Source organism: Anabrus simplex, chromosome 1 (assembly GCF_040414725.1).
Source record: "Anabrus simplex isolate iqAnaSimp1 chromosome 1, ASM4041472v1, whole genome shotgun sequence".
Classification (NCBI taxonomy): Eukaryota; Metazoa; Arthropoda; class Insecta; order Orthoptera; family Tettigoniidae; genus Anabrus; species Anabrus simplex.
In genome coordinates this window covers 520,466,138-520,492,654 of record NC_090265.1, presented here as the reverse complement: position 1 = coordinate 520,492,654, position 26,517 = coordinate 520,466,138, and the positions used below count along the sequence as shown (strand labels likewise).

Genomic DNA, 26,517 nt, shown 5'->3' with positions numbered 1-26,517 from the left:
TTTAATTTTATGTTGTCCGGCTGCATGCATAAATGGTTAGCATGCTGGCCTTTGGTCCAAGGGAAGCAGGGGGTCCCTGGTTTGGTTTCCGGTCGGGTGGGAGATTTTAACTTTCATTAGTTACTTCCTATGGCTCGGGGACTGGGTATTCGTGCCGTCTTCAGCATTAGGCTTCATCTTAGGTAGGGCCTCATCCTTACAGACGTGCAGGTCACCTATACGGCGTCAACTCCAGAGACCTCCACTAGGCCTCAACGTAGGCTGCACGTCACTATTATACATTTATGTGAAAGGGAAAAGATGCATTATAGTAGCTTTAAGACAACAGCAAAATATTTTTAAATAATGATAGTAATACACTTCGGTCTCTTTCATTCACTAACCATTAATTTTCCCCTGTGGGATGGGGTGGCAGAATAACATTCACAGTATACCCTGCCTGTCGTAAGAAGCGACTAAAAACGGACCCCCAGTGCTATTAAATTATTTAAGAAAATACTAGAATAATAGATAAACAACTGATAGGCAATCTGCTACCTGGGTGACTGCCCTAAGTCGGTGGAAAAACATGGGTTGAAGGGAAGCCTGAGTCACCGCGCAGCTCACACCTCCTGTACTTATCGCAAGCACCTGCTGTCCGGATTCATGAATTTTGAGACTCATTACAATGTGTACTTTAGCAACCAGTTTGTAGTCGTGAGTTTTGATACTATTTGTTACTAATTATAGCCCGTGAGTTTTGAGACTCGTGAGTTTTGAGACGTAACCGAACGACCAGTGCAATACACACCATGACACTTATCACACGCAACACCCAGACCCGTAGTATACCTCACATAATGGTACTGCTCCTATAGTACGCGAAACTGTTAGTGTTCTTCGGCTCCCCAGTGCTGAATCGGTAGACCCTGGATATCTTCAAGATTCGTATTGGCAACCTTTGACACGCAAACTATGAATCGTCGTGAGACATCTGGCGTACACTTTACGTACTAGTACTAATACTGTTTATACAGCAAAGTCAAAATATATCATTCATGCTAGGTACATTCTTTAAAAAAATTCTGTTTTTGGTATTTGCTTTACGTCGCACCGGCACGGAACAAGATTTGCATCGTGGATTAAGATAATAAAGTTTAGAAAATTCATATCGATCGATCATACTATCGATTCAATTCAGATTTCATTTCCATTCAGTTGGCAGTATTACCGGAACCGGGGTAGCTCCCTCCTTACTCCGCAAGCCCATAAAACCAAGTATCACTTAAAGTTTCGCGGACTATATATAATTTAGACCCATGGTTTTCCTCTCAAGGTGGTGCTAGTCGCAAGTAACTTCAACCCATGGTATTCCGCACGAAATGGTACTAATCACAAGTGTGTCTCATGGTTCTAATTTCATTATCCCTTGGTCGCCCCTTTTACTCGCCTCTTACGACAGGCAGGGGATACAGCGAGTGTATTCTTCGTTCTGCATACCCATCCACAGGGATTGGCAAGAAACGTAAGAAGGTTGCATGTCAGATAGGAACTGCGAAACTGGAACAGGTAGTTAATATAGTTGGTTGTACGAAGCCGTGCAAAAAACTGTGTTTGAGTTTTTTATATTTTTGGACTTTCGCATATTTCTTTCACCTTTACTCATATTGAATATTTTTGTCAAGAAGGTACGTAATTCAATTAGCAGTTATGCCTATGGACATTCTTATTATACCTAAATTAATTAAATAAATAAATAAATAAATAAATAAATAAATAAATAAATAAATAAATAAATAAATACATTTGAAGTACTCTTGCTCGTTGGTAGTAATATTGAAATTGAAACGAGGGGTAACAAAGCTAATGCAATGAATTCAAGAGCATTATTTTTTACGAAGAAGTGAATTTCCAGACGAAATTACCTTTATATCGACCCGTTTACATGCCAACTTTAGACTGTGGGAGTGAAAGTTGTGTGGACTCGGGATATAATATATACAAGCTGATAATAATAGATATGAAAACAGCGAGAATGATTGCTAATAGAAAACAACTGGGCGAGTTGGCCGTGCGGTTAGGAGCGTGCAGCTGTGTGCTCGCACCCGGGAGATAGTGGGTTCGAACCCCACTGTCGGCAGTCCTGAAGATGGTTTTCCCTGGTTTCCCATTTTCACACCAACTGTGCTGTACTTTAATTAAGGCCACGGCCGCTTCCTTCCCATTTCTAGGCCGTTCCTGTCCCATCGTCGCCATAAGACCTATCTGTGTCGGTGCGACGTAAAGCAACTAGGAAAAAAAAATAGAAAACAGGTAAGAACAATGACAGAAGGGTACTTGCAATGATTAGAGAAATGCTAAGTTAGACATGGATGAAGCTGTGGGATCATGTTACGCGAATACAGAAGAATGGGTTTTACCTTGGGGTAACAAAGTGACGATGGTTAATGATTTTAAGACAAGGAGTAGATTGACATGGCCGCAGAGCTAGTTACAAATCGAGGAATGTGGATGATGATAATGATATTATTCATGTTATTGGCTTTACGTCCCACTAAGTACTTTAACGTTTTCGGAGACGCCGAGGTGCCGGAATTTAGTCCCGCAGGAGTTCTTTTACGTGCCAGTAAATTTACCAACACAAGGCTGACTTATTTGAGCACATTTAAATGCCAGCGAACTGAGCCAGGATCAAACCTGCCAAGCTGAAGTCAGAAGGACAGCGCCTCAACCGTCTGAGGCACTCAGCCCTGCATTATTATTATTATTATTATTATTATTATTATTATTATTATTATTATACATGAAAGGCCTTAGTGTGAAACTATAGTAGAATACACACCATTATGAAAAACTTGCAAAAATATAAACATATAACAATATCCCGTATAATAGATTTTAACACGATCTATGTAGGATATTCTGTAATTTGTTTGTGATCTTAGCATTTCATCAAAATATTAATGGAGGGATTCCTACAATTCAATATAATACGTGCCTTTCCTTGATTTACAGCAGCACTTCAAACACTTCCCTTAGAACAGTCTCCTATTATTTGCCATTAAACCAAAACAAGACTAATTGCGACTGCTCGCCATCATATTGGTTAGGGCTTCAGGTCTGAGCAAATAAGCGACAGTAAGTGTTGAAGCTAAAAACAATGGCTCAAAGTAATGACTTATATTGCTAAAAGAAAACCTGTCTAAGGCCTCAGAAGTATAGAATTGTAAACACTACCGTGCAGACCTTCTGCCCTATTTGTACAGACTGCTGCTGATCTACCGTTTTTGAATTATTGACTGTCATTATTACTATTATTAACATCATAGACTCACCCAGTCCATCAATGGCCACACGGCTGCAAGAGAAGCAAAACCTTTCCTACGCAGTCACACCATATTTTCTTAACGTGCTCACCACGGTACTCACTCGACTGCGCACCAAACACGTCTTGTCAGCCGGTATCGTGAGATTCCCAGGACGTAATGATGCACCGCTGCTTCAACAAGGGCACTGCAGTGACAGGGTTGACAACTGACGGAAAGAAGCGAGCTTGCTCTGGCATTACGCATTCCGTCAAACACATACTTCCTTGTACTTCTCTCTTGGTTATATTACCTCTATGGCTATACTGGGCGTAATGTTCTCCTGGTCTCATTTCCCTTTCTCTAGATGTATGTTTTGTATGACGACGTGTAAGTGTTCATTTTAATTCCTGGGAAGTCTGACTAAATCTTAAATACTGCTTGTGCATGTTTCCTTGTATCCACACAGCACGGACTGTGTTTACAGCTGGATTGCTTTTCCGCCCATCTTTGTCCAGTGCAGGTGCGCCGACTTCGGGTAATTATTGGGGGGAGGGGGGGGGGGCACACAATTAACATGAACACAGGCATGTGAAATGAGGAACAATTATCAATGCAAATATTCCTCTATAATAACAATATTCACAAACAAACAGAGCAACAATAATAATAATAGAGCTTGTTTCTCAAATACATTTTTAAACGAGTAGTGTGTACGGAGTTTTCAATAATATTCACAAGTAAACATAAAAATAGGACTTGATTCATAAATAAATTTTCTTAATAAATATTCTATTATCGTACTGTATATTAAGCATTTCGTCCGCCTCTGTGGTGTAGTGGTTAGCGTGATTAGCTGCCACCCCCGGAGGTCCGGGTTCGATTCCCGACTCTGCCACGAAATTTGAAAAGTGGTACGAGGACTGGAACGGGGTCCACTGAGCCTCGAGAGGACAACTGAGTAGAGGGTTTCGATTCCCAGCTCAGCCATCCTGGAAGTGGTTTTCCGTGGTTTCCCACTTCTCCTCCAGGCAAATGCCGGGATGGTACCTAACTTAAGGCTACGGCCGCTTCCTTCCCTCTTCCTTGCCTATCCCATCCAATCTCCCCATCCCTCCACAAGTTCCTTGTTCAGCATAGCAGGTGAGGCCACCTGCGGAGGCACTGGTCATTCTCCCCAGTTGTATCCCCCGACCCAATGTCTTACGCTCCAGGACACTGCCCTTGAGGCGGTGGAGGTGGGATCCCTCGCTGAGTCCGAGGGAAAAACCGACCCTGGAGGGTGAGCAGATTAAGAAGAGGAAGAAGATATTAAGCTCTACCACCAGATGCACCGCCTGAACAGTCTCCACTGGAAAAAGTCGTTCTCTAAGAAATGTCCGCTTTCTAATCTCATTTCTTGACATAAAACCGTCGACCATCTTCTCCAGATTTAACACCGAAGACTACCAAAATCTACGTTTTAAGGGGACTTAATATCTAGGAGGCGAGTTTTATGCGGAGCAAAATGGCAATCTGCCCCCTAAGATCACTTTTGGGGGAGCAGAAAACGCCTTGCCCCCTGCAAAGTCGGCGCCACTGGTCCAGTGTAGCCAACTTACTGACAGCACACAGTAGTTCACATTGAGATCAAATATATTTATATCATTTTGTAGTAATCCCTAAATAAAAAATATAAATAGGATGAAGGCCAGAACAGGAATATGACAAACTTATTAGAGTGGAAGTAGGATGCAATAGTTAAGTAGAAATAAAGAGATTAGCACAGGATAGAAGAGGCTGCATGAAATCAGTCTATGGACCGATGACCCCCCCCCCCCCCCCGTCCTTAAAAAACAGTGCATCAACAATGAGTCACAGCAGACGGGAGTATAGCATAACTGTTTTATAATTCTTTTAGTAGTAGTTAATTGAAAAATGAAGGGACTGCATGCTATAAATGCTGTTGCTAACTTGCTTTTCAGCGATAGGTATTTCACAACATGCAGGAATGGTCCACAGAAGCCAGAGGAGAATGCATTTTAAAAAATGAGTGGCATAAAACAAACAGATTTAAATACAAGGAAGACCTGAACTTTGCGCAATGATAGACATAAAAACCGGCTCACGGGGTTATGTAAGCCATCAATATATAACAGTCCAACAACGTCGGCCAGTTCACATGGGGCTGGGAGGGTTGCACACAGATGTTTGCGATGCCTTCTTCTTTTACCAACATATGCCATTAGAAAACGCCAGCCGATGTAGACTAACTCCAACATTATTGTATGTAGCCCTCGGAGTCTGGTGGCGGCTGCTCGCCACTGCAGTTCAGTGTGAATATGTATCATTCTACAACATGCTCAAAAACCAAACCAACCCCATGGCGCAACGGCCCCGGAGAGCCAGGGCCTACCAAGCGACCGCTGTTCAGTCCGAAGGGCACCTTACGAGGTGGCGTGTGGTCATCACAATGCATCCTTTAGGTCGTTATTATTGGCTTTCTAAGGCCAGGGCCGCTATCTCACTGTCAGATAGCTTCTCAATTATAATCACGTAGGCTGAGTGGACCTCGAACCAGCCCTCAGATCTAGATCAAGATTACTGACCTGGCCGGGAATCGAACCCGGGACCTCCGGGCAGGCACGCTATCCATACATCGCGAGTTTTACAGTGAATAGTATGCTCAGATTACAATATAAAATCCAACTTTAGAGGCTTTTTAGAAAATAGATTCAACAGGTATGTTGGTTTCACAATTATGTCTCTATGAATGTTCTAAAGAGTCAAACATTCCGTATATTGTTATACGTTTCTATGAGACACCGTGGAGTAGGAATTTTATCGCGAAACATGATTCCTTACCCTGTCAGAAATCTCCATTTGGCTCATATTTAAGCGCTCATAGATAACAATCAATTGCACCGACACTTGATCCTACAACGTGAGCGTCTCACTAAACTACGCGGCTTGTCTCTCTACGAAACATATTGACATGTTGTCTAAGTACTCTTGGTACATCCTATTCATCGAAACCATTGCATATCCTGAACTGTGAGTATAAACTTTAACCAGTTATTCTTTTCTTTTTTGCTAGTGATTTACGCCGCACTAAATCATCGAAGGTTTCGGCCACGTAAAGATGAGAAAGGGCTAGGATTGTTAAGTTAGAAGTTGTAACCTTGATTCTTTTACAGCCCCAACATTTGCCTGACGTGAAAGTAGGAAAACACCGAAAACATCTTCAGGACTACCAAAGGTAGGATTCGAATCGACTCCCTCGAATAGGCCTACATGTTCGCAGTTACACGACCCCAACCGCGTAATCATCTCGGTTTAACCATTTCTACCTGTAAGTATAATACTGAAGTATGAGTTCTACGCATTGTAATCATTGTTTGCAGTGTGTGTGTGTGGTATATGGGGGCTGGCCTTCTGAACTCAAGTTGGTGGGTTCGATCCCGACTCAGTTCGGCGGTATTTGAATTTGCTCAAATACGTCAGCTTCGTATTAGTAGATTTACGTTACAGGACTCTCGCGGGACTAAATTCCGGCACTTCAGTGTCTCCGAAAACCGTATAGTTAGTGGGAAGTAAAACCAGTGACATAAAACATATAATAAAAAGGTATGCTCGGCTTACTCAGAAGGCCGTGGGTTCGATTTCCCGTCAATAAGTCGAGAATGCAGAGATAACACATCCACTAAGGCAAGTCTCTACTTTCTACTCCTCGATGGGCTTCATGGTCTATATGGAGTTGGCTTTGTTTTGGACGTAAAACCAATAAAGGTAACCTTGTCAACCAGGCGCATACGTTTAGAGGGGAAATATATATATTTTTTTTACAATTGGTTTTACGTCGCACCGACACAGACAGGCCTTATGGTGACGATGGAACAGGAAAGGGCTAGGAGTGGGAAGGAAGTGGCTGTAGCCTTAATTAAGGTACAGCCCCAGCATTTGCCTGGTGTGAAAATGGGACACCATGGAAAACCATCTTCAGGGCTCCCGACAGTGGGGTTCGAACCCACAATCTCCCGAATACTGGATATTGGCCGCACTTAAGCGACTACAGCTATCGAGCTCGGTAGCAAAAAGCAAAGCAAAGCAAAGTCACCTCCGTATAGGCCATGAAGGTCCTTTGAGGAGTGGAAGGTAAAGGTTTCCACCATTGTTAACCTCGGCACGTGATGTGGTAGAGTGGTTAGCTCTACGCCCGGCCGCCTTTGCCCCCAGGAATTAACCTGGTACTCATTTTTGGTGTAGGCTGAGTGAACCTCAGGGCCATATGCACCTCGGGAAGTGGAAATCTCGTTTCTTAAATTGTACGACTTCCTGACGGAGATTCGAACCCACGTCCTTCCGGGCGAACCGAGCACGCCTTGACCGCCTCGGCCAGGCAGCCCCTATCGAGCTCGGTAGAGGACTAATAATCATGATGACCATTCTCTGGGTGAACCAGCACTACTCGTCTCATTCTCACGCTTTGACCTTCCATCCTTCCACCCACTGTAGTCTTGCGCTTTCATTCACATTTGCATGCCCACTTCAGTTATATTCTTTTGGATAACGTCCAGCTATCGTTCTCCATAGCATGTCGTTTCCTCAATTATCCATTTGAGCTACGAATATACAGCAAACCTACTGAGGGGGCTATGTGATAAAGAGTTTGTGTTGCCGTAGGCTTGCGTTCGGGCGATGGTAGGTTCGGACTCCACCGTCAGCAGTCCCGAAGACAGTTTTCCATAGTTCCCTATTTCAGCACCAGGCAAATGCTAGGGTTGTACCTTAATTAACACCTACCTTCCCAATACTACCCACTGGTGAAGAAATATTCTAGTGATAAAGCAGAGCAAAGCAGAGAAAAGCAAGCAAAGTAAATCAAAGCAAGGCAAAAAAAGCCCTTGGAGGAACGGAAAGTAAAGGTTTTAGTAATAAGGATTTGTCATTGTAGTTTGTTATTATGAATCTTGATGAATTTTCGGCGGAAACCCTTGCTGTATTCGTCGTCGTAATCTGTTTACCCTCCAGGGACGGTTTTTCCCTCGGACTCAGCGAGGGATCCCACCTCTACCGCCTCAAGGGCGCTGTCCTGGAGCTTCAGACTCTGGGTAGGGGGATACAACTGGGGACGATGACCAGTACCTCGCCCAGGCGGCCTCACCTGCTATGCTGAACAGGGGCCTTGTGGGGGGATGGGAAGATTGGACGGGATAGACAAGGAAGTGGGAAGGAAGCGGCCGTGGCCTTAAGTTAGGTACCATCCCGGCATTTGTTTGGAGGAGAGTTGTGAAACCACGGAAAACCACTTCCAGGATGGCTGAGGTGGGAATCGAACCCACCTCTACTCAGTTGACCACCCGAAGCTGTGTGGACCCCGTTCCAGCCCTCGTACCACTTTTCAAATTTCGTGGCAGAGCCAGGAATCGAACCCGGGCCTCCGGGGGTGGCAGCTAATCACGCTAACCACTACACCCCAGAGGCGGTTCCCTTGCTGTATTACTCGTCCAAATAACAGCCTTGACCGAGTAAGTGTCTACACGCATAGCAGACTTTGAGCGAGACAGCTTTCGACTTCGTGCAGATAACTACGTTTGAAAAATAAGTTGTCGTCATAAAAAGACGAGAACGAAGAAAATTTTGAAGGATTACACCAAATGTGTTATACTTACGTTGACTGTTCTTCTGCAAGATGAGTTGGAGAATGAATAGTAGCGGATGTAAACTAGAACATTGTTTCTTTCTATAAGTACTTGCCTCTCACCAACAAGTAACTATTCAGCCAGGCCAATACGCCTACGAGTATTCTGCTACAGGTGGTGGAGGACATCCGCTCCCCAGAGAAAACAAAAACGGTTTCTATTCACTCATTTGCGGTTAGGGTCGCGTACCTGTGAGTTTGTATTCGGGAGATGGTGGGTTCGAATCCCACCCGGTCGGCAGCCTTCAAGTTGGTTTTTCGTGGTTTCCCATTTTCAAATAAGGCAAATGCTAGGACTGGACCTTAATTAAGGTCATGGCCTCTACCTTCCCAACCTTATCCGTTCCCCCACCTTCATCGTTAAAATCCTTCGATGTGTTAGTGCGACGTTAAACAACTAGCAAGAAACATAATACTGTAGAAATAAAAAAAAAACTGTAAATTACAATATTCGGTCATTTTACTCGTCACGGGACTGCGCGCTGTACTTTGCGTTTGCATTGAGGGGAAGTATTCGGCCGAGTTCAGTCTCGATTGAATGGCCACCAAAATGATCAAGGGGTTGCTTGCCGTCAGTCTTTGTAACGATCCCGACGTTCCAATTGTGCTGCCACTCAGCAGCCACTCATGGCTCTATTGGGCAGTTTCTAATTGTAAGGCTGCGTTCATTTTGTCCTGTGGACACTGAGTGCGATACCAGAGGTCTTGAGCAAGCTAAGGATTACGAACGTCGATCAAATATAAAAGGGATTTTTGTTCCTGAACATCAACAGTTGGTAGGACTGGCCCCCGCTTCTGCTATGCTTAGGCAGGTCCGTTAGGAGTGAGGAGAGCGTACTGTTAGTTATTTCTCGCCATTACGTCAGTAATGCTCACGATGTCGGAGCAACAGGTGCACTCCTCCACTGCGCAATGCATAATTATACAATTTCTTGCTCGTGAAGGAGTTACAGTGGCGGAAATTTGCCAGAGATTGACTGCACAGTTCGGTGATCAAACACTGTCAATGACGCGTGTGTTTGCCTGGCATAAAAAGTTAAAGGAAGGACGAGAACGTGTGGAAACTCACCAACACGATCGCCGTCCTTGGACCAGCATTACACACGAAAACATTCGTGCGGGTAAAGACATTATTGACGACGATCGAACGGCGACAGTATCAGAAATTGCAGAACAAGTCGGAATCAGTGTTATGGGAGCTGTCAAGCAATCATTAAAAACGACTTACAGTTCCGTAAAGTGTGTTCCAGGTGACCGAAAATCTGAAGTTGAGACGTTTGGAGGTCTGTCAGAGTCTTACAGCAAGGTTTGCAGAAGAAGGTGATTCATTTTTAAGTCGGATCATCACCTGCGACGAAACATGGATCCACCACTACACTCCCGAATCCAAACAAGCCAGTAAGGAGTGGCGGAGGAAAGGGGAGGCAGCACCAGTGAAAGCCCAGACTCGACTGTCAGCTGGCAAGGTTCTTGCAACCGTTTTTTCGATCGGCGAGGCATTTTGCTGATTGATCTTTTGCATGAGCGACACACAAACAGTGCTGCGAGCTGTTGAACAGGGCGAGTGTTGCATATCGCCGCAAAAGACGGGACCAACCGATTCGACAGGTCATCCTCCTCCACGACAATGCGCGGCCCCACACTGCAGCTCTAACTGTGTCCAAGCTACAGGAAATGAAGTGGACTGCACTTGATCATCTTCCTTACAGCCCGGACCTACCGCCCTGCGATTTCCATTTGTTCGGACTGCTTCAAGAAGCTCTAGGAGCGCAACAACTTGAACATGACGAGAGTGTGGAAGACTTCGTGCGCAACTGGCTGGTGACACGACCCTGTTCTTTTTACGATGAGCTGCCCATACACTGGGATAAATGCATTTCCAAAGCAGGAAACTATGTGGAAAAATAAAATGTAATTGCCTTGTGGTTTTCACTAAATGAATTTAAATAAAGAATAAAATCCCATATATATTTGACCCCCCCCCCCTCCTTGTATGACATTGGGTGCAGTGTTGCCAATTTAGCCATTGTGTAGCTAGTTCTAGCTATTTTGAAAAGTCATTTGCTACAAAATTTTGAGTTTAGCTATTCGCTACATATTTAGCTATGCATTTCCGTACCGGGAGAGCTGGCCATGGGGTTAGGGGCGTGCAGCCGTGAGCTTGCATCCGGGAGATAGTGGGTTCAAACTCCTCTGTCGGCAGCGCTGAAGATGGTTTTGCATGGTTTCCCATTTTCGCACCAGGCTGTACCTTAATGAAGGCCACGCCACTTCCTTTCCATTCCTAGGCCTTTCCTATCCCATCGTCACCATAAGACCTATCTACAGTATGTCGGTGCGACGTAAAGCAAATAGAAAAAAATAATTTCCGTTATGTGAGAAATGTTGGCTTTCTGCTACTTTAATTTCTTTACCATTCATGGATATTTTTTATAATGCAAGTGTAAAATAAAATCAAAGATCACATGCACAACGCGATAAGCTTTGAAAGAGCGGCCGATCCCCTCACCAGTCTGCGTCAGCTTCCACATTACAAGCCCCTTTGGCGTACGTAAGGCAGGTAAAACAGAAATAGAAAGGCCAAAGGCAGACTTTTATACAAGTGGAGGCACATGCTCCCCCTAGTGCACCGTCAGTGCATTGTCCTACACAGGAGGCTTGTGCTAGTGTCTCAAAGGCATACTAGCCGCCTGCGTCATGGAAAGACGTGGTAATATGATGAGCCCGCTGCTACACTGGGGTGAAACGCTGGTAATTTCACGATTGAAAAAGTCTAAAGAGCTTAAATGTTTTTAACGTTTGCAATCGATTATGATTTCCTTCTGAGAACTTAAATTTTGATATAAAATAGAAATATTTGCGTCAGAACATTGTGCTCTATTCGCAAGATGAACTGCGGTCACGCTTTCCACACGATGTAAATTCTACGCAAATGACAAGCATTCTGTTGTTGTTGGGGAAATCTTGAAAGTACTGATACCTTCAACTATTGATATCGCACGTGACCTTGGTGTTGTTTCTGATGATATAGACTTACTGGCAACTCAGTGGAAAAGTATTACTTACACCACCTAGCAAAATACTTGAATACAATAGAGTCTTGGGTTAGTGTAGATGACAGTGAATAAAATCCCTATCAAGAACTTGTATTCTTGGCATTTTCTGATGTAGAACTTGTCTTTGGTCACGTTAACTAAACCTAATCCCATGACACTACAACCCTTGAAGGGCCTTGGCCTACCAAGCGACCGCTGCTCAGCCCGAATGCCTGCAGATTACGAGGTATCGTGAGATATCCTTTTGGCCGTTATTCTTGGCTTTCTAGACCGAGGCTGATAACTCACCGTCGGTTAGCTTCTCAATAGTAATCACATAGGCTGAGTGGACCTCGAACCAGCCCTCACGTCCAGGTAAAAATCCCTGACCTGCCCGGAAATTTAACCCGGGGCCTCCGGGTAAAAGGCAGGCACGCTACCCCTACACCGCGGGGCTGGCAACTTTGGTCACGTTAATATTGTAAAATCAAAATCAAGAAAGAGAATGATGACACAAATATTAAATGCCATTCTGCTTGTACGTTTTGGCCCCAGAAGATCCAATAGCTGCTGCCATTCATATAAACTCCCCACAAGTGTGCTTCAAATAATTGACACCACAACAGTATACTCTTTACCGGGTGCTTCTAATACAGCTACTGTATCTTCTGGTACCTGGGCGAGTCCATCTAGTATTTTAAAAGCTAATTCAGACTGTACTTTTAGCCACTTTTAGCTACTTGTTGTGTTCATAAGTTGGCATGTTGAGTTGAGAGCCATGATGCTTCTGCGTTCTTAAGAAGTCAACTACTTCGGCCAGGAGACGACATTCTACTTGGGATTCACTGGGAAAACTACAAATAATTTAACTTCACAGCTATTAGCTTTCACAAGCAATAAATACAAGGTCCAGCAATATTAGAAATACAAGAGATAAGATGAAAGAAGTTACAACAATCTGCTTTACGTCGCAGTGACACAGATAGGTCTTATGGCGACGTTGGGATAGGAAAGGGCAAGGCGTGGGAAGGAATCGGCCGTGGCATTAAGTAAGGTACAGCCCGAGCATTTGCCTGGTGTGAAAATGGGAAACCACGGAAACCATCTTCAGGGCTGCGACAGTGGCGTTCGAACCCACTATCTCCCGAAAGCAAGCTCACCGGTGCGCGCTCCTAACCGAACGATGCACATGAACTTTTAAGTATTACACATTTCCACTGTTGAGATTATGATTGCAATTTACAGTTTCTTATTAGAAAATATTACAACTGTAGTCTATAAAATTGTGTACACATGATTGTATGGTATTATGACATTAGCACTGGCACCGTAGTATAAGTTCACGAGTTCGAGTCGCCATCGAAACTTCATTTTTCTTTCTTCGCTTCCCTGTATTTCCTTAAAGTGCCTTCTTTTTTTCTTTCTTTTTTTTTTTTTGCTAGTTGCTTTACGTCGCACTGATACAGATAGGTCTTATGGCGACGATGGGACAGGAAAGGGCTGGGAGTGGGAAGGAAGCGCCCGTGGCCTTAATTAAGGCACAGCCTCAGCATTTGCCTGGTGTGAAAATGGGAAACCACGGAAAACCATCTTCAGGGCTGCCGACAGTGGGGTTCGAACCTACTATCTCCCGAATACTGGATACTGGCCGCACTTAAGCGACTGCAGCTATCGAGCTCGGTAGTGTCTACTTTCATAGTTCGTTGCCTTTTATATCTGTATGCTATTTTTGACTCGATACATGTTCTTGTAGTAACCAAGCGGTGTGGCTGTGCGTCTTATCGCGTACGGCTATGAGCCAAGCTCTGCATTCGGGAGAAGAGTGGGTTCGAACCCCACTGTCAACTTATCTCATTTTCACTTCCAGGCAAACCCCGCGACAGTTATTATTCATAGGCTACATCCTTCCACCTCCTTACTCAATTTCATTCACCAGCATGCATTTCATCTTGATTAGCTCGACAGCTGAGGTTGGTGTCAGGAAGGGCAACTGGCAGCAAAACATGCCACAAGTTTAATCTCATCTCATCTCCGAAACCGTTCCAGAAAATGAGACTTGGAGGTAGACACACATCTCCTTGTAATACCATATGCCGGCTCCGTGGCTAAATGTTAGCGTGCTGGCCTTTGGTCACAGGGGTCCCGGGTTCGATTACCGGCAGGGTCTGGAATGTTAACCATCATTGGTTAATTTCGCTGGCACGGGAGCTGGGTGTACGTGTTGTCTCCATCATAATTTCATCCTCATCACGATGCGCAGGTCGCCTACGGGAGTCAAATCGAAAGACCTACACTTGGCGAGCCGAACATGTTCTCGGACACTCCCGGCACTAAACGCCATACGCCATTTCATTACTGTATTAAATGTTACTCAACCTAAAGCCCTGTTCCACAGCTATTCACCTTAAGGGGATCCGGAAATAGCAAGGAGTAAAATTAATTAAAACAATTAAAATGACGTGATGGAGATTCGAACCTGTGTCGCTTACATTTTTTTGCTAGTGGTTTAACTTCGCGCTAACACATCGAAGGTTTTCGGCGACGCAAAGATGGGAAAGAGCTAGGACTGGGAAGGTAGCGGCCGTGGCCTTAATTACAGTATAGCCGGGCTGACTGGCTCAGATGGTTGAGGCGCTGGCCTTCTAACCCCAACTTGGCAGGTTCGATCCTGGCTCAGTCCGGTGGTATTTGAAGGTGCTCAAATACGTCAGCCTCGTGTCGGTAGATTTACTGGCACGCATCCTGCGGGACTAAATTCCGGCATCTCGGCGTCTCCGAAGACCGTAAAAGTAGTTAGTGGGACGTAAAGCAAATAACGTTATTATTAATTACAGTATAACCCCGGCATTTGCCTGGTGTGAAAATGAGAAACCACAGAAAACTCTCTTCAGGGATGCTGACGGTGAGACTTGAACCCACCATCTCCTGAAGGAAGTTTACTACTGCGTGACCCGAACCGCACGGCCAACTAGTTTTCGGTGGCCCTTATTTTACACGGCCAGCACCTTGACCACTATGCTACGAGAAAGGTTATCAGAACACTGGTTTATATGACAGCTTATTTGAGGTGTTTGAAAAATGCAACGTTAACATTCCGAAAATTGGAGCCCGGTCAAGAGAATGTCCAAATAGTTATTGATTTTACACCCACGTAGATTAACCTCGCGAAAGCTCGACACCATCGGCAACAGCTATAGATTTACCAACGTAGAGCCGAGGTTACGAATGGCGGAAAAATTATTTGCTCCTCCAAGCTCCGTTAAGGCCTGTGTTATGGTGGCTTTGTCTTGCTGATGATTCCTGGTATATGACCATACTTTCTCCCTTATGTTAGGTCTAGATGAAGATAGGAAGCGAGGGAATCTAGAGGAATACTGTAGGCTTAATTCTACCGACTGTCTGAAATGTATCAACACAATGGCTTAACGATTGACGTCAGCATGCCCTAACTTTTGTTGTTTTACAGATAAGATAGGAATATGACTAATATGAAGTTCCCTATTGCTCATTTCTTCAGTCAAGCAAAGTAGCAACAAATCACGTCTAATACAGGATTTTTCCTCTCGTAGTTTTCGACTAAAGTGTTCTTTACTTGTTGACATTATGGGAAGGAATGAATTGTTATAATTTTCCAAGTTTGATGCTCAATGTTCTGAGTAATACTTACAGGTAACAAGTAGAATAATATTTGTTATACAAAAGCCGATTTCTAGGAGAGTTATACTCGGTTATGTATATTGTTAGATATTTTTGAGCACCTTCAAAAACCACCGGACTGAGCCCGCCAACTTGGGCTCCGAAGGTCAATGCTCTACATTCTGAGCTACTCAGCCCAGCTCAAAACTCTTTAGATCACGTACGGGCAAACCTTGAAACACTCGACAAACAACCTGCAAAACTAGCAAACATGACGTAGTTCGGAATTAACCGGTAGATGGAGGTATAAACACACAATGAGTGCAATGGCGTTTGTTGATTCTTAGACAAATATTAATTACGGTGTATACGTACTTTAGAGTAAACAAATAGTAAGTTACAAGATTTTATTTTTAATTATATTCCTTTTATATGTCCAATCCCGTGAGATCTCCGAAGTTAAGCAACATTGGGCGTGGTCGAGAAGTGGATGGGTTGCCACGCGCTGTTGGTGGGGGGTAAGGGAATGGAGGAGCGGAAAGGAACTGGCCACCCTACCGTACGTAAACTCCGGCTCAGGCACACCTCTGTGGAGGTTCGGACCTGCCTTCGGGCAGAACACACCCTTACCTTACCTTACCTTATATGTCCAATTATTTCACTGAAGTGTGGTCTTTTTCACCTAAGGTTTTCTTTTCAGCTGTGCCAAACTGATGTTCGTCAGTTAAACGGAATATGTATTTTTGCTTTTCGTAGTTACTTTTCGTAGTTCATTTACACAGAAAAGAGTAGCTTAGGTTCAGAGTGGCCACGGATTTACCATGGCTTTACAGCTCTGCATTCTAGAGGCGGTGGGAGGGTCCGACTGTCAGTTGTCCTGAGAAAGATTTTATGTGGTGCTTTATTCTCCTCACTAAGGTGAATGATGGAACGATTCGTTTTATAGGCCACGGCCGCTTATCTTCTCTACACCTCAAATTACCGCAACACACCTCCTGGTCAGAGAGAGGGCGTCGCCCTCTAGGAGGACCCCCCCTACCCCTTCGGGGCACGGAATGAAGATTTCTGAAAACGGTTACCGGTAGTCACATAAATAACTAGAAGCTAAAATAGCCAAAAGTTAAGGTGGAAATAATCTGAATTTCATGTTTAACAACTGAAAAATATTCGAATACATTTACACTAAGTTTACAGTCACTCACATGTTTCAAAATGGTATCATTTTGCAATGATATTAATTTGAAGTGCAAACCCGCTGTACCTGTGCATGTTGGACGTGCGTAGCACTTACGAAAATGTCCAGGTTTTTAAAATCGATTTTCTAGGGATTCTGGCTTGAGTGACGGACGAATGAACACTAACCTGCCGGAGTGCCATTTATTGTAGGTTGCGCGAAGGTCATGAGCCACTTGTGGTTGGTGAACCAGTAAATATCCACGCATGGCTTATTATATAATGAATGGCTACAGACGACACATCATTTCGCAGGAGCGTCACTTCCATCCGGTGGCATAAATATTGTCATATTTCCTTTCCTCTATCCTATTGTAAACCGGACACATTCCAGAGTGGTGAGTGTGCTAGACAACACTGGTGATGAGGCCATAGTGAATTTCCGATGTCTAGGACGTAGAACAATTCTTGTGAAGTTTTAGCCAATATTATTTCAGTGATTTAACTTGACTCCAGCGTGATCGTTTGAACCTTGGTCTTATAATATTAATTTATCTACTAAAGGTGGCTTTAAAATGTGTCCCCTTCTCATCTACTGACTGCATCTAAACACACCACAGTTAAATATACTTAATAATATTGTCGGTTCCTTTCGATATTTACATCTTCCAAGCGGATTCGATCCTAGCTGGAGTCTGTGACATTTGAGTATGTCAGAATGTAACGTCTACGTGTCGTTTATTTCCGGAACGTCAAGAAAATTCCGTACGACATAAACTCAACACTCACAACAGTAAAAGGCTGCTACAGTGGTCTAGTACAATGGTTCTTGAACTGTGGGGCGCGACTCCGTAAGGGGGAGGTGTGAAGTGCTGGAAAAGGGGGCAACCATTCTTTCGTGTAGATAAGAATTAAAACTAATTACATTAGAAACAATCAACAACAAATCTCATAAATTGAACAGCTTTTGATGAGTAATTTCGAACGTATTATTTGCTAATCGTTTAACGTGGCTTTAATACACCGGAGGATTTCGGCGACGGAAGGATGGGAAAACTAAGATTGGGAAGTTGGCGGCCGAGGAATTAATTAAGGTACATCCCCTCCACTGGCGCGGTGTGAAAATGGGAAACCACGGAAAGCCATCTTCACGGCTGCCGACAGTGGGACTCGAATCCAAAATCTCCCGAAAGCACGGCCCTTTCCTATCCCATGATCGCCATAAGACCTGTCTGCGTCGGTGCGACGTGAAGCAACTTGTAATGTGTTATAGCCTTACAATGTAGGGGTAGCGTGCTCGCTTATTACGCGGAAGCCCCGACTTCGATTCTCGGCCAGTTCTAGAATTTAAGTAATATACAGTGACGGTTAGAAAAGAGTTCGCTGAGCCTCGTGAGACCAATGGAGGAGCCGATACGAGAGGTAGCGCAAACGACTACGAAAGCCAAACAATTTGAGGACGTCGTCACGTTAACCAATATCTGGTAACCATCTGACTGGGCATCAGTCATCTTGGTAAGACAAGGCTCTAAAGTGCATTGTGTATGCTGCGCTTTGCTGCTGACGTAAATGCTATGGTATAACCTAACTAGACTAGTTGGTGTAGTTCTTTGTTCCTAGCCTTTCAAGTGTGACATTCAGTTTTGCATACTATCGTAATGAAGCTGATAAGAGACATGTCCTTGTAACCTCTATGTTAAAATGACTTGATAATGTCTCACACGTTAAGGTGAAACGTGCGAAGCCTGAGGAGTGAATTTCCACACAAGCAGTGTCTTTAAAAAGGACAACAACTGGTTTTGTTGAACGAAAATATAATACGTCTGTTTAGACTGCTAATTGTCTGAAAAGAAGACTGGTACAATAGAAAGGAAGAAAGTAGAAATATGTACAAAGTGATATAAGCGATATTACCAAAAAAAAAAATAGCGAAGAACATTTGGGTCTGTCGGTAACAGGTAGTGTATCTATATCCTATGTCTGGAGCACACTGCTTTATGGAAGTGAAAGCTGGACATCAAGAAAAGTCAGGAGAAAATCCTCCTTGAAGCAGCAGAGCTGTGGATTTGGCCCAAGGTAACAATAATGAGCAGGACTGTAAAACACAAAAACAAATCGAGAAGTATTACAAAAAAGTAGAGGATGATATACGATTGTTAAAGTAAATTGAATGTAGGAAAATGAAATTTACTGGACGCATCATTAGACACAACTTGCGTTCGGGAGATAGCGGGTTTGAACCCCAATGTCGGCAGTCCTAAATACGGCTTTTGCGTGGTTTCCCGTTTTCACACTAGGCAAATATTGGGGCTGTACCTTATTTAAAACCACGCTCGCTTCCTTCCCACTCCTAGACCTTTCCTATCCCATCGCCACCATAACACCTATCTGTATCGGTGTGACATAAAGAAAATAAAAAAGGAACACATCATCACTAATATTTCTGTAGGTAATGAGTTAATGAAGAAAGGGAGAGGTCGATCGAGGAAAAAGTATACAGTATACGGAGGGGAATGGGATGGGATGTTACACGAAGATGAAACAAGCAGCAGAAGATTGGTTGTCGCATTTAGAATGTGAGTAAATGAATGATGGTAGATCAGTGACAACGTTCCACACAATTTCTGATAGAAACTACACCTTGAGTATTAAGAAGAGATGTGTTGCATACCACAATGGAGTTACGGATATGAGCACAAAACCCTCCGAACGTTTTTCCAGATCCTGCAAGCAATATTCATTATTTGGGTTATTTTAAAATCGGCTGATTTACCTGTCTGTTCTTCATGAGTAGCCAGAATCTGTTAATGAACAAGATGAACAGTATATTTTCGACAAAATTGTGAATATGATAATTATAATAAATCATTAAAAACTTAGTCGAACCATCTTCTCCTAGGTCTCCCTCTACTTCTCTTATGCTCCATAGCCATGCCCAGTAATCTCCTTGCTAATCCTCCTCTTCCTTTCATCTCACATTGGACAGTTTTATCCATTGGACTCTGACATTGTTTTCACGTGTTTCTTCTGGAGATGTTTCGCATTATCTTGATGTCTGTTACCTACAACTTATAATAAATCCTGAGTGTACCCAGTTTCCACTCCTGTGTAGTAAAGTTGGTAGATGGAACACATATCAACAAATTGTACTTTCGAACCTTTGATGGGGAAGATCAAGCTGGAATTATAGATGAGAGGCTGTCTAGCGGAGGTGGTAAAGATGTGCCTGTTTCACCCGGAAGAACGTGGGTTCGATTTTCCAGCAGGAAATTAAAGATTAAGGAAATATTTTTCTACTCTTGGAGAGGGATATGGTCTCGAGATTCACTCAGCCTACACCAGGAACTAGTACAAGGTTAATTCCTGGAAGCTAGTTTTATTTAGTTTAGTTTGATTTTTACAATAAATGTGGAAAACTGAAGGAAAATATAATGTCCCAGTTTTTGTTTTAATGGCATGAAAAAATGTGAGTAGGACTTACTGTCTTTTTGTCTGACTGGTCACTAGCCAGGAGAATAATTGTACTTTTTCTAGTGGTTTGATATCGCACTAACCAATGGAGGATTTCCGGTGATCCAAGAATGGGAAAGAGCTAGGATTGAGAAGGAAGTGGCCGCTGTCTTAATTAATGCACAGCACCTGCGTTTTCCTGGTGTAGAAATGGGGATTGAACCCGAAATCATCTGAACCGAATACCTCGACGGTGACTGTGCAGCGAAGGAGCCGGGAGCGACGTTAAACCACTGGCAAAAAAGAGAGAGGTCTTTAATGGGCCAGAAGCCAAGTACACGGAGTCATCATATTTAAACACCCTAAAGTGCGGCTCCATGGCTAAATGGTTAGCATGCTGGCCTTTGGTCACAGGGGTCCCGGGTTCGATTCCAGGCAGGGTCGGGAATTTCAACCATAATGGGTCAATTTCGCTGGCACGGGACTGGGTGTGTGTGTTGTCTCCATCATCATTTCATCCTCCTCACGACGCGCAGGTCGCCTACGGGAGTCAAATCAAAAGACCTGAATCTGGCGAGCCGAACTTGTCCTCGGACACTTCCGGCACTAAAAGCCATACGCCATTCCATTTCATTTCAACACCCTAAAATGCCACCGATGTATTGCGGGATCGATTCCGCTATCTTTGGAATAGGGGTCGAACAGCTTACCAGCTGTGCCACTGAGATGAGCAAGCACGAATTTCCTCTCCTGGGAATGCATCCAAAGTCCTATGTCATTCTCATAGAGCCATGCGTTAATGTAATTATGGTTTTATTTATATCGTGTCAGAAGCAGAGTTACATATATGTATATACAGATGTGGAAAACTGTCCGTAGAAGAAATGAAAAGAAATAAAAACAAACTGTGTACTAAGGTTCATACTGTGGTGCACCAGAAATTAGCAACGTCGAATGCATTCCTTGTCGCCTCAAGCAGCTTTCTCAGTACATGTGGCAGGACAAAGATGACAATCTGGCTGATGGACCGTAGTCTGCACTTCACCGCAATCACACAAAATAGAATCCACTGAATATTCCCACTTGTGCTGATCGGGTAGTACCGAACTGGTCCGACGGTAAAAATATTCCAAAGATATTTTTGTTCTATAACGAAAGGTCGCTCTTGAACTAGTCCGACGGATAGTTGACAGGTAGAGGCAGGAATTTCCGAATGGGTTACTAACCTAACCCTCTACCCTTCAGCAAATGCCTCATTTCTCTAGACTCATTGTCAGTTATCACACAGTCTCAGTGCAGTGTAGTACTAGTGGAAGTGTACAATGGTTTCCATGTTAAACGAGAGGGGCTTTAAGTTAGCCGTTTATATGAAAATCCACAGCCTGCTTCCAGTCATTCGACCGGGTCAACAATGGAATGAACGAAGCCCCATCTAGCGGCGAGGATAGCAATTGTGCCAGCTGCCGAAGCCTGTCGCATTCCTCTGGGGCAATGATTAATGAATGAGAGTGGGAAGTATTTTTGGAATGAATTATGGCAGGGAAAAGCGGAGTACCCGGAGAGAAACCTTCCCGCCTCCGCTTTGTCCAGCACAAATCTCACATGGTGTGACTGGGATTTGAACCACGGAACACAGCGGTGAGAGGCTGGCACGCTGCTACCTGAGCCACGGAGGCTACTTAATCGTTTATGAGGGATGTAAATATTCAAAAGGTGACAAGATACAGTCGGGTCAAAAGTGGCGATGTTCTAGAAGAAAAGGGTGTTCGGCGCATTTGTTCACAGATGACGCTGCGGGTGACATTTTATTAAATATTGTTGGTGTGCATAACCATGGACCATATCCCGACTTAAGTAGACATTACATTTCTAACAATGTGAAACATTACTGGAACCTATATTGTCCTGTGTCATTTTATTGGCACAGTTGGTATAATATACAAGCGGATGATGAGGCTTCTTCTATCCTTGGTTTTGTTTTTTTGGCGTCGGACCAGTTCGAACCCATCCTCTGTGCTAATCGTCTGACTAGTTAGACCACACTAATTAGTTGATCTTCAAATTCCTATAACCATCGGACCAATTCGACAACACCCGTGCAGATTGGTCTTGCACCTAGTAACACTCGAGAGCAGCCTATTTAGAGATCTCCAAGTGACAGCTGGTCCTGTATTACTAGCTCTATGGAAATGGTACATGTCGATACAGGGTCTATGTGTCGCCTTACCTTGTCAGTATTTGTTCGCACGACCTCATTATTAGCTCATTATGGAACCCACACACATGCAGTCTTAAGTCATTCTCGTGTACCTGTCATCACTTTTAATCAGTCCTTCAATAGTTCGTACATCACTAATGGAAATACAGTAAATCCTCTTTAATTCGAAGTCGTTGGGACTCGAAAATCGGACTTCGAATTACGTGATTTCGAATTAACCGCCGATTCGCAATTCAGAAGTACCAACTCTTGCCGCGTTACAAAATATTCTAATGCCCGTTACTGCACGAATTAACCTTGATTCACAGTTAAACCTTTCAAATGCCGTAGGGATAAAAATTCCTAAATGTATCTAACAAGGTGCATTTATTGAAATAATGCTCTTGGATAACGCCGTATACTGTTAAACGTAACCTGACACCCGGGAAAAATAAAACACGATTCAAAGACAAGCAATACGGTAATCTACTGTATATATGCACGACGCATTTTAAGCAAATATGTTATAACCTACTTGATTTAAGTGCAGTATAAAGCACTTGCACAGGGGAGCCAACAAGGCTGTCCAAATTGGAAACACATTACACCAACAAAACAAACTTTAAAAACCCAGACATATATGGGAAACACATGGCACCAACAAAACAAACATTAAAAGGCATACATTTTAAACAAATATAAAGAATAATAGATAACTATGTACAGTACCTGAATAGTTCACAAATGTTTAATGATCCAGTAGGGCTTTTCTGTCACACATGAGGCTTATTGCCTTTTAAAGAAAGAGTGTATGAGAGGTTGCTTCATGTTTTTTTTATAAACACTAGCTACTAACCGCTCCATATGGGCCTTAATTGTAGCGTCGTCAGCATCACTAGCACTTATCACTGAATCCAACACGGCGAGAGCGGCAAGTACATCATTCTTTGGCGGAATAGTTGCCGCCTGCACCGTATCTTCGTCGTGTTCAACATCAGCTGTAGCTGCATCTCCCTCTGGCATCACAGCTGATCATCATGGCGGGATCCCGCTCTTCTGAAGTAGTCTCCGCATGGTCTATGGCGATGTATTCGGAGAAAGTCATACCGACATCGGACTTTTGCCGTAATTCCTCCCATTCATCTTCATTGTCGTCTTCTTCTTCTGCTCCTTTTTCTACTTCATTTAACGAACCAAAACCACACTTGACGAAGCAGTTCTTGATGGTCGATGAAGGAACAGAGTCCCAGGCAACTGTCACACTCCGCATTGCATCAATTACGTTCCACTTGCGTATTTCTCTTGCCGGAATATTTCTAGCAACTTCCCGGAGAAAGTAACGCACCAGTCACTTTCTGTAGGCACGTTTCACAGATGAAATTATGCCTTGGTCTAGGGGCTGCAAGTAGCTCGTAGTGTTGGTCAGCAGAAAAAGAAGACGCACATGTTTTAAAATTAGATTATGTTTGTGTGCAGCGCAGTGATCCAACAACAGAAGTGTTTTCCTGTCCTGGCATGCCATTTTGCGCTTAAGGCATACCAGCCACTCCTCAAAAATTTTGCCTGTCATCCAGGAATTCTTAGACGACTTATATTTGCACGGAAAGTGCCTGATGCCTTTAAAATATCGCGGTTTCTCGAACTTGCCTATGACGAGGGGAGGAAGTCTCTCGCTTCCGTCCGCATTGCAACACAGAAGGACTGTGACCCTATCCTTGTAAGATTTCCCGCCATGGCACTTATCTCCCTTAAAACCATAAGTCCGTTTGGGCTCGGCATTAAAAAACAATGCAGTCTCATCGGCATTGAAGGTATTGTTCGGTGCATACGAATTGATTATGTGAGCCACGTTTTCTCGCCAACTGTCTGCATCACTAGTGTTCACTGATTCGGCTTCTCCACACACTGCCTGCCACGTGATATTGTGCCGTTCCTTAAAACGCTGAATCCACCCGTTCGAACACTGAAATTCAAGACCCGTCTTCAGCGCCAGTTCATTCGCCTTCCCCTTAATAATCTCGCCATCTACTGGGATATTGTTTGCCCGAACATGCCGAAACCACCCGATCAATTGTACTTCCAAATCGGAGTGCTTAGCTCCTCGAATGCGCATTCGCTTTGCTGTATTTACACCCTGCATTTCCTGAGCTTCTATGCTCTCACGATTTTTTAAAAACGTTGAAAGTGTGGACACAGGAATTCCAAATTCTTTAGCTATTTCAGTTTTCGTCTTTTGTCCTTTGTCGACCTACCTTATAATTTTCACTTTCTCGCTGAGTGTCTTTGAAGAATACTGACGCTTAGCCATCGCAACACAAAAAAAGGAACACATGTGCCCTAAACTAAAATATCGTAACAATAAACTAAAACACAGTATTAATAAAATATAACAACTTCGAAGTTTATAACTGCACACTGAAACTTTAAATAAAATGAGTAACTAGAAGAATACAAAAGAACTATGATTTCACTAGAACTTGGCAACTCTGAAGCACGATGTAGACACACCAAACTCAAAGTGAAAGTGCGGGAAGATACACGTTCCGGAAGACGCGTTCTATCGTGACGCGGAGAATTTTTAATTCAAATTACGCCGTAAAGAATTTTTTTTAACAAATTGAAGGACAATTTCGAATTAAAAGTCTGAATTTCAATACTGGGACCGACGCTGTTCTTCGAATTACGAATTATCCATATTTTGAATTAAACAATTTAAATAACACGAAAAGCCGTACCTCGTGTTTCGGGGAACGAGAGATTCTTCGAATTACGCGGCATTTTGATTAACCGATTTCGAATTATCGAGGTTCTACTGTATTACCATGCATAGAAGAGAAGCTGCACGTTTCAGGTAGCTTACAAGACAGGCCATGCAGGGAGTATTTACCGGCTTGTTCTCAACGCAGTCATTTCAATTTGTTGTGATTACCTCGTTGAACGAGATATCGTAAATAACAACACTGGAGGATCGTTATGACTCGAGACAGGCATAATATGAAGAAAAGTTTGCCTAAATATGAAATGTATTTTTGTCAAAAGTACGAGAATGTGAGAGAGTATTAAATGCATATTTTAACGCTTAGATATCTTTGTCTTTGAATCGTTTAAAGCAGGTTTACTTACAACATAAGCATTAATAGATTAAGTTTTTTGCTGTTTAATAATACGATACAATAAATCACAATTTTATTTCAGCATCAGGAAATGTAGGCCTACCAGTCAGATTTCAGTTAATCTTAGGTGAATGATCAACTAACATATCCTAAATTTAATAGTGAAAGTCATTTTGCCGTAATGTTACGATTAATTGCTGAAAGATAGGTGAGAGTCTCGGAGCAGTTAGTTGATAATGACGTAGAATTACTTTGTGTGTGCACAGTAGAGATGTACCGAAAAATCTATTTTAAATTTACGTAAAACTCTATACCTAAAAGGAAATTTTGATAACAAGAACCGAATTTCATGCTCTATTAACCTACGTTACTAAGAAGTACAGTATAATAATACTGGAACGGGCAGACCCTGTGCTCTCTCAGGGCAGAGAGCGAGCCCCGAAAGAGAGAGATAGCAGTGAGAGTAGAAAAGAGATAGAAGGGAGTGAGAGTGATGGAGAGAGCCATTCGCAGATTTCTTTTATTTCTGAGGCATTTGTCACAATTTTTACTTTCTTGGCGAATTTATGTATACTCTTTCTTTGCTTATCACGCTTTCCCTGAAATTCTCCTACGCTCCACATGGGTTCGCCCCTCGCTTCTCTACAGATTGAGAATACCCCGTTCTAGAAAATCGTTAGAATACCATATCTGGAAAGCCCGGTTCATTGCCGATAGAAATATTAACAGAGGGAGAAACATTCGTGCAAAATATGATGTGTGATAGGCATGGCTTTGACATCATAGGTACCTTGTCAGCATGGCTTTGAAATATTATTGTTGATATTTTAGTTCTTAATTCTAAACAAATTGCACATCTTTCACCCACTGATCAATGGAGGGGCTCCGCTGGGGCTTCGTTATACCGGATCTCGTCTCCGACGCCTGTCTGCCTCCTGTGAGGAACAAT

General features: G+C 43.3%; 1 protein-coding gene across 2 annotated transcripts in view; it reads right to left on the bottom strand.

The window, feature by feature from the left end:
- Positions 1–26,517, bottom strand: part of LOC136868879 (uncharacterized) — a 140,511-nt gene that overhangs the window by 55,497 nt on the left and 58,497 nt on the right. Inside the window, exon 1 of one of the 2 annotated variants that reach the window (XM_067144809.2) lies at positions 3,315–3,568. The exons of the other annotated variant lie outside the window; for it this stretch is intronic. Coding sequence (XP_067000910.1) covers positions 3,315–3,323 — 9 coding nt within the window. The 5' untranslated portion in view covers positions 3,324–3,568. Of the gene's footprint in view, positions 1–3,314; positions 3,569–26,517 lie in introns of those variants that run through there. 2 annotated transcript variants of the gene reach the window in all.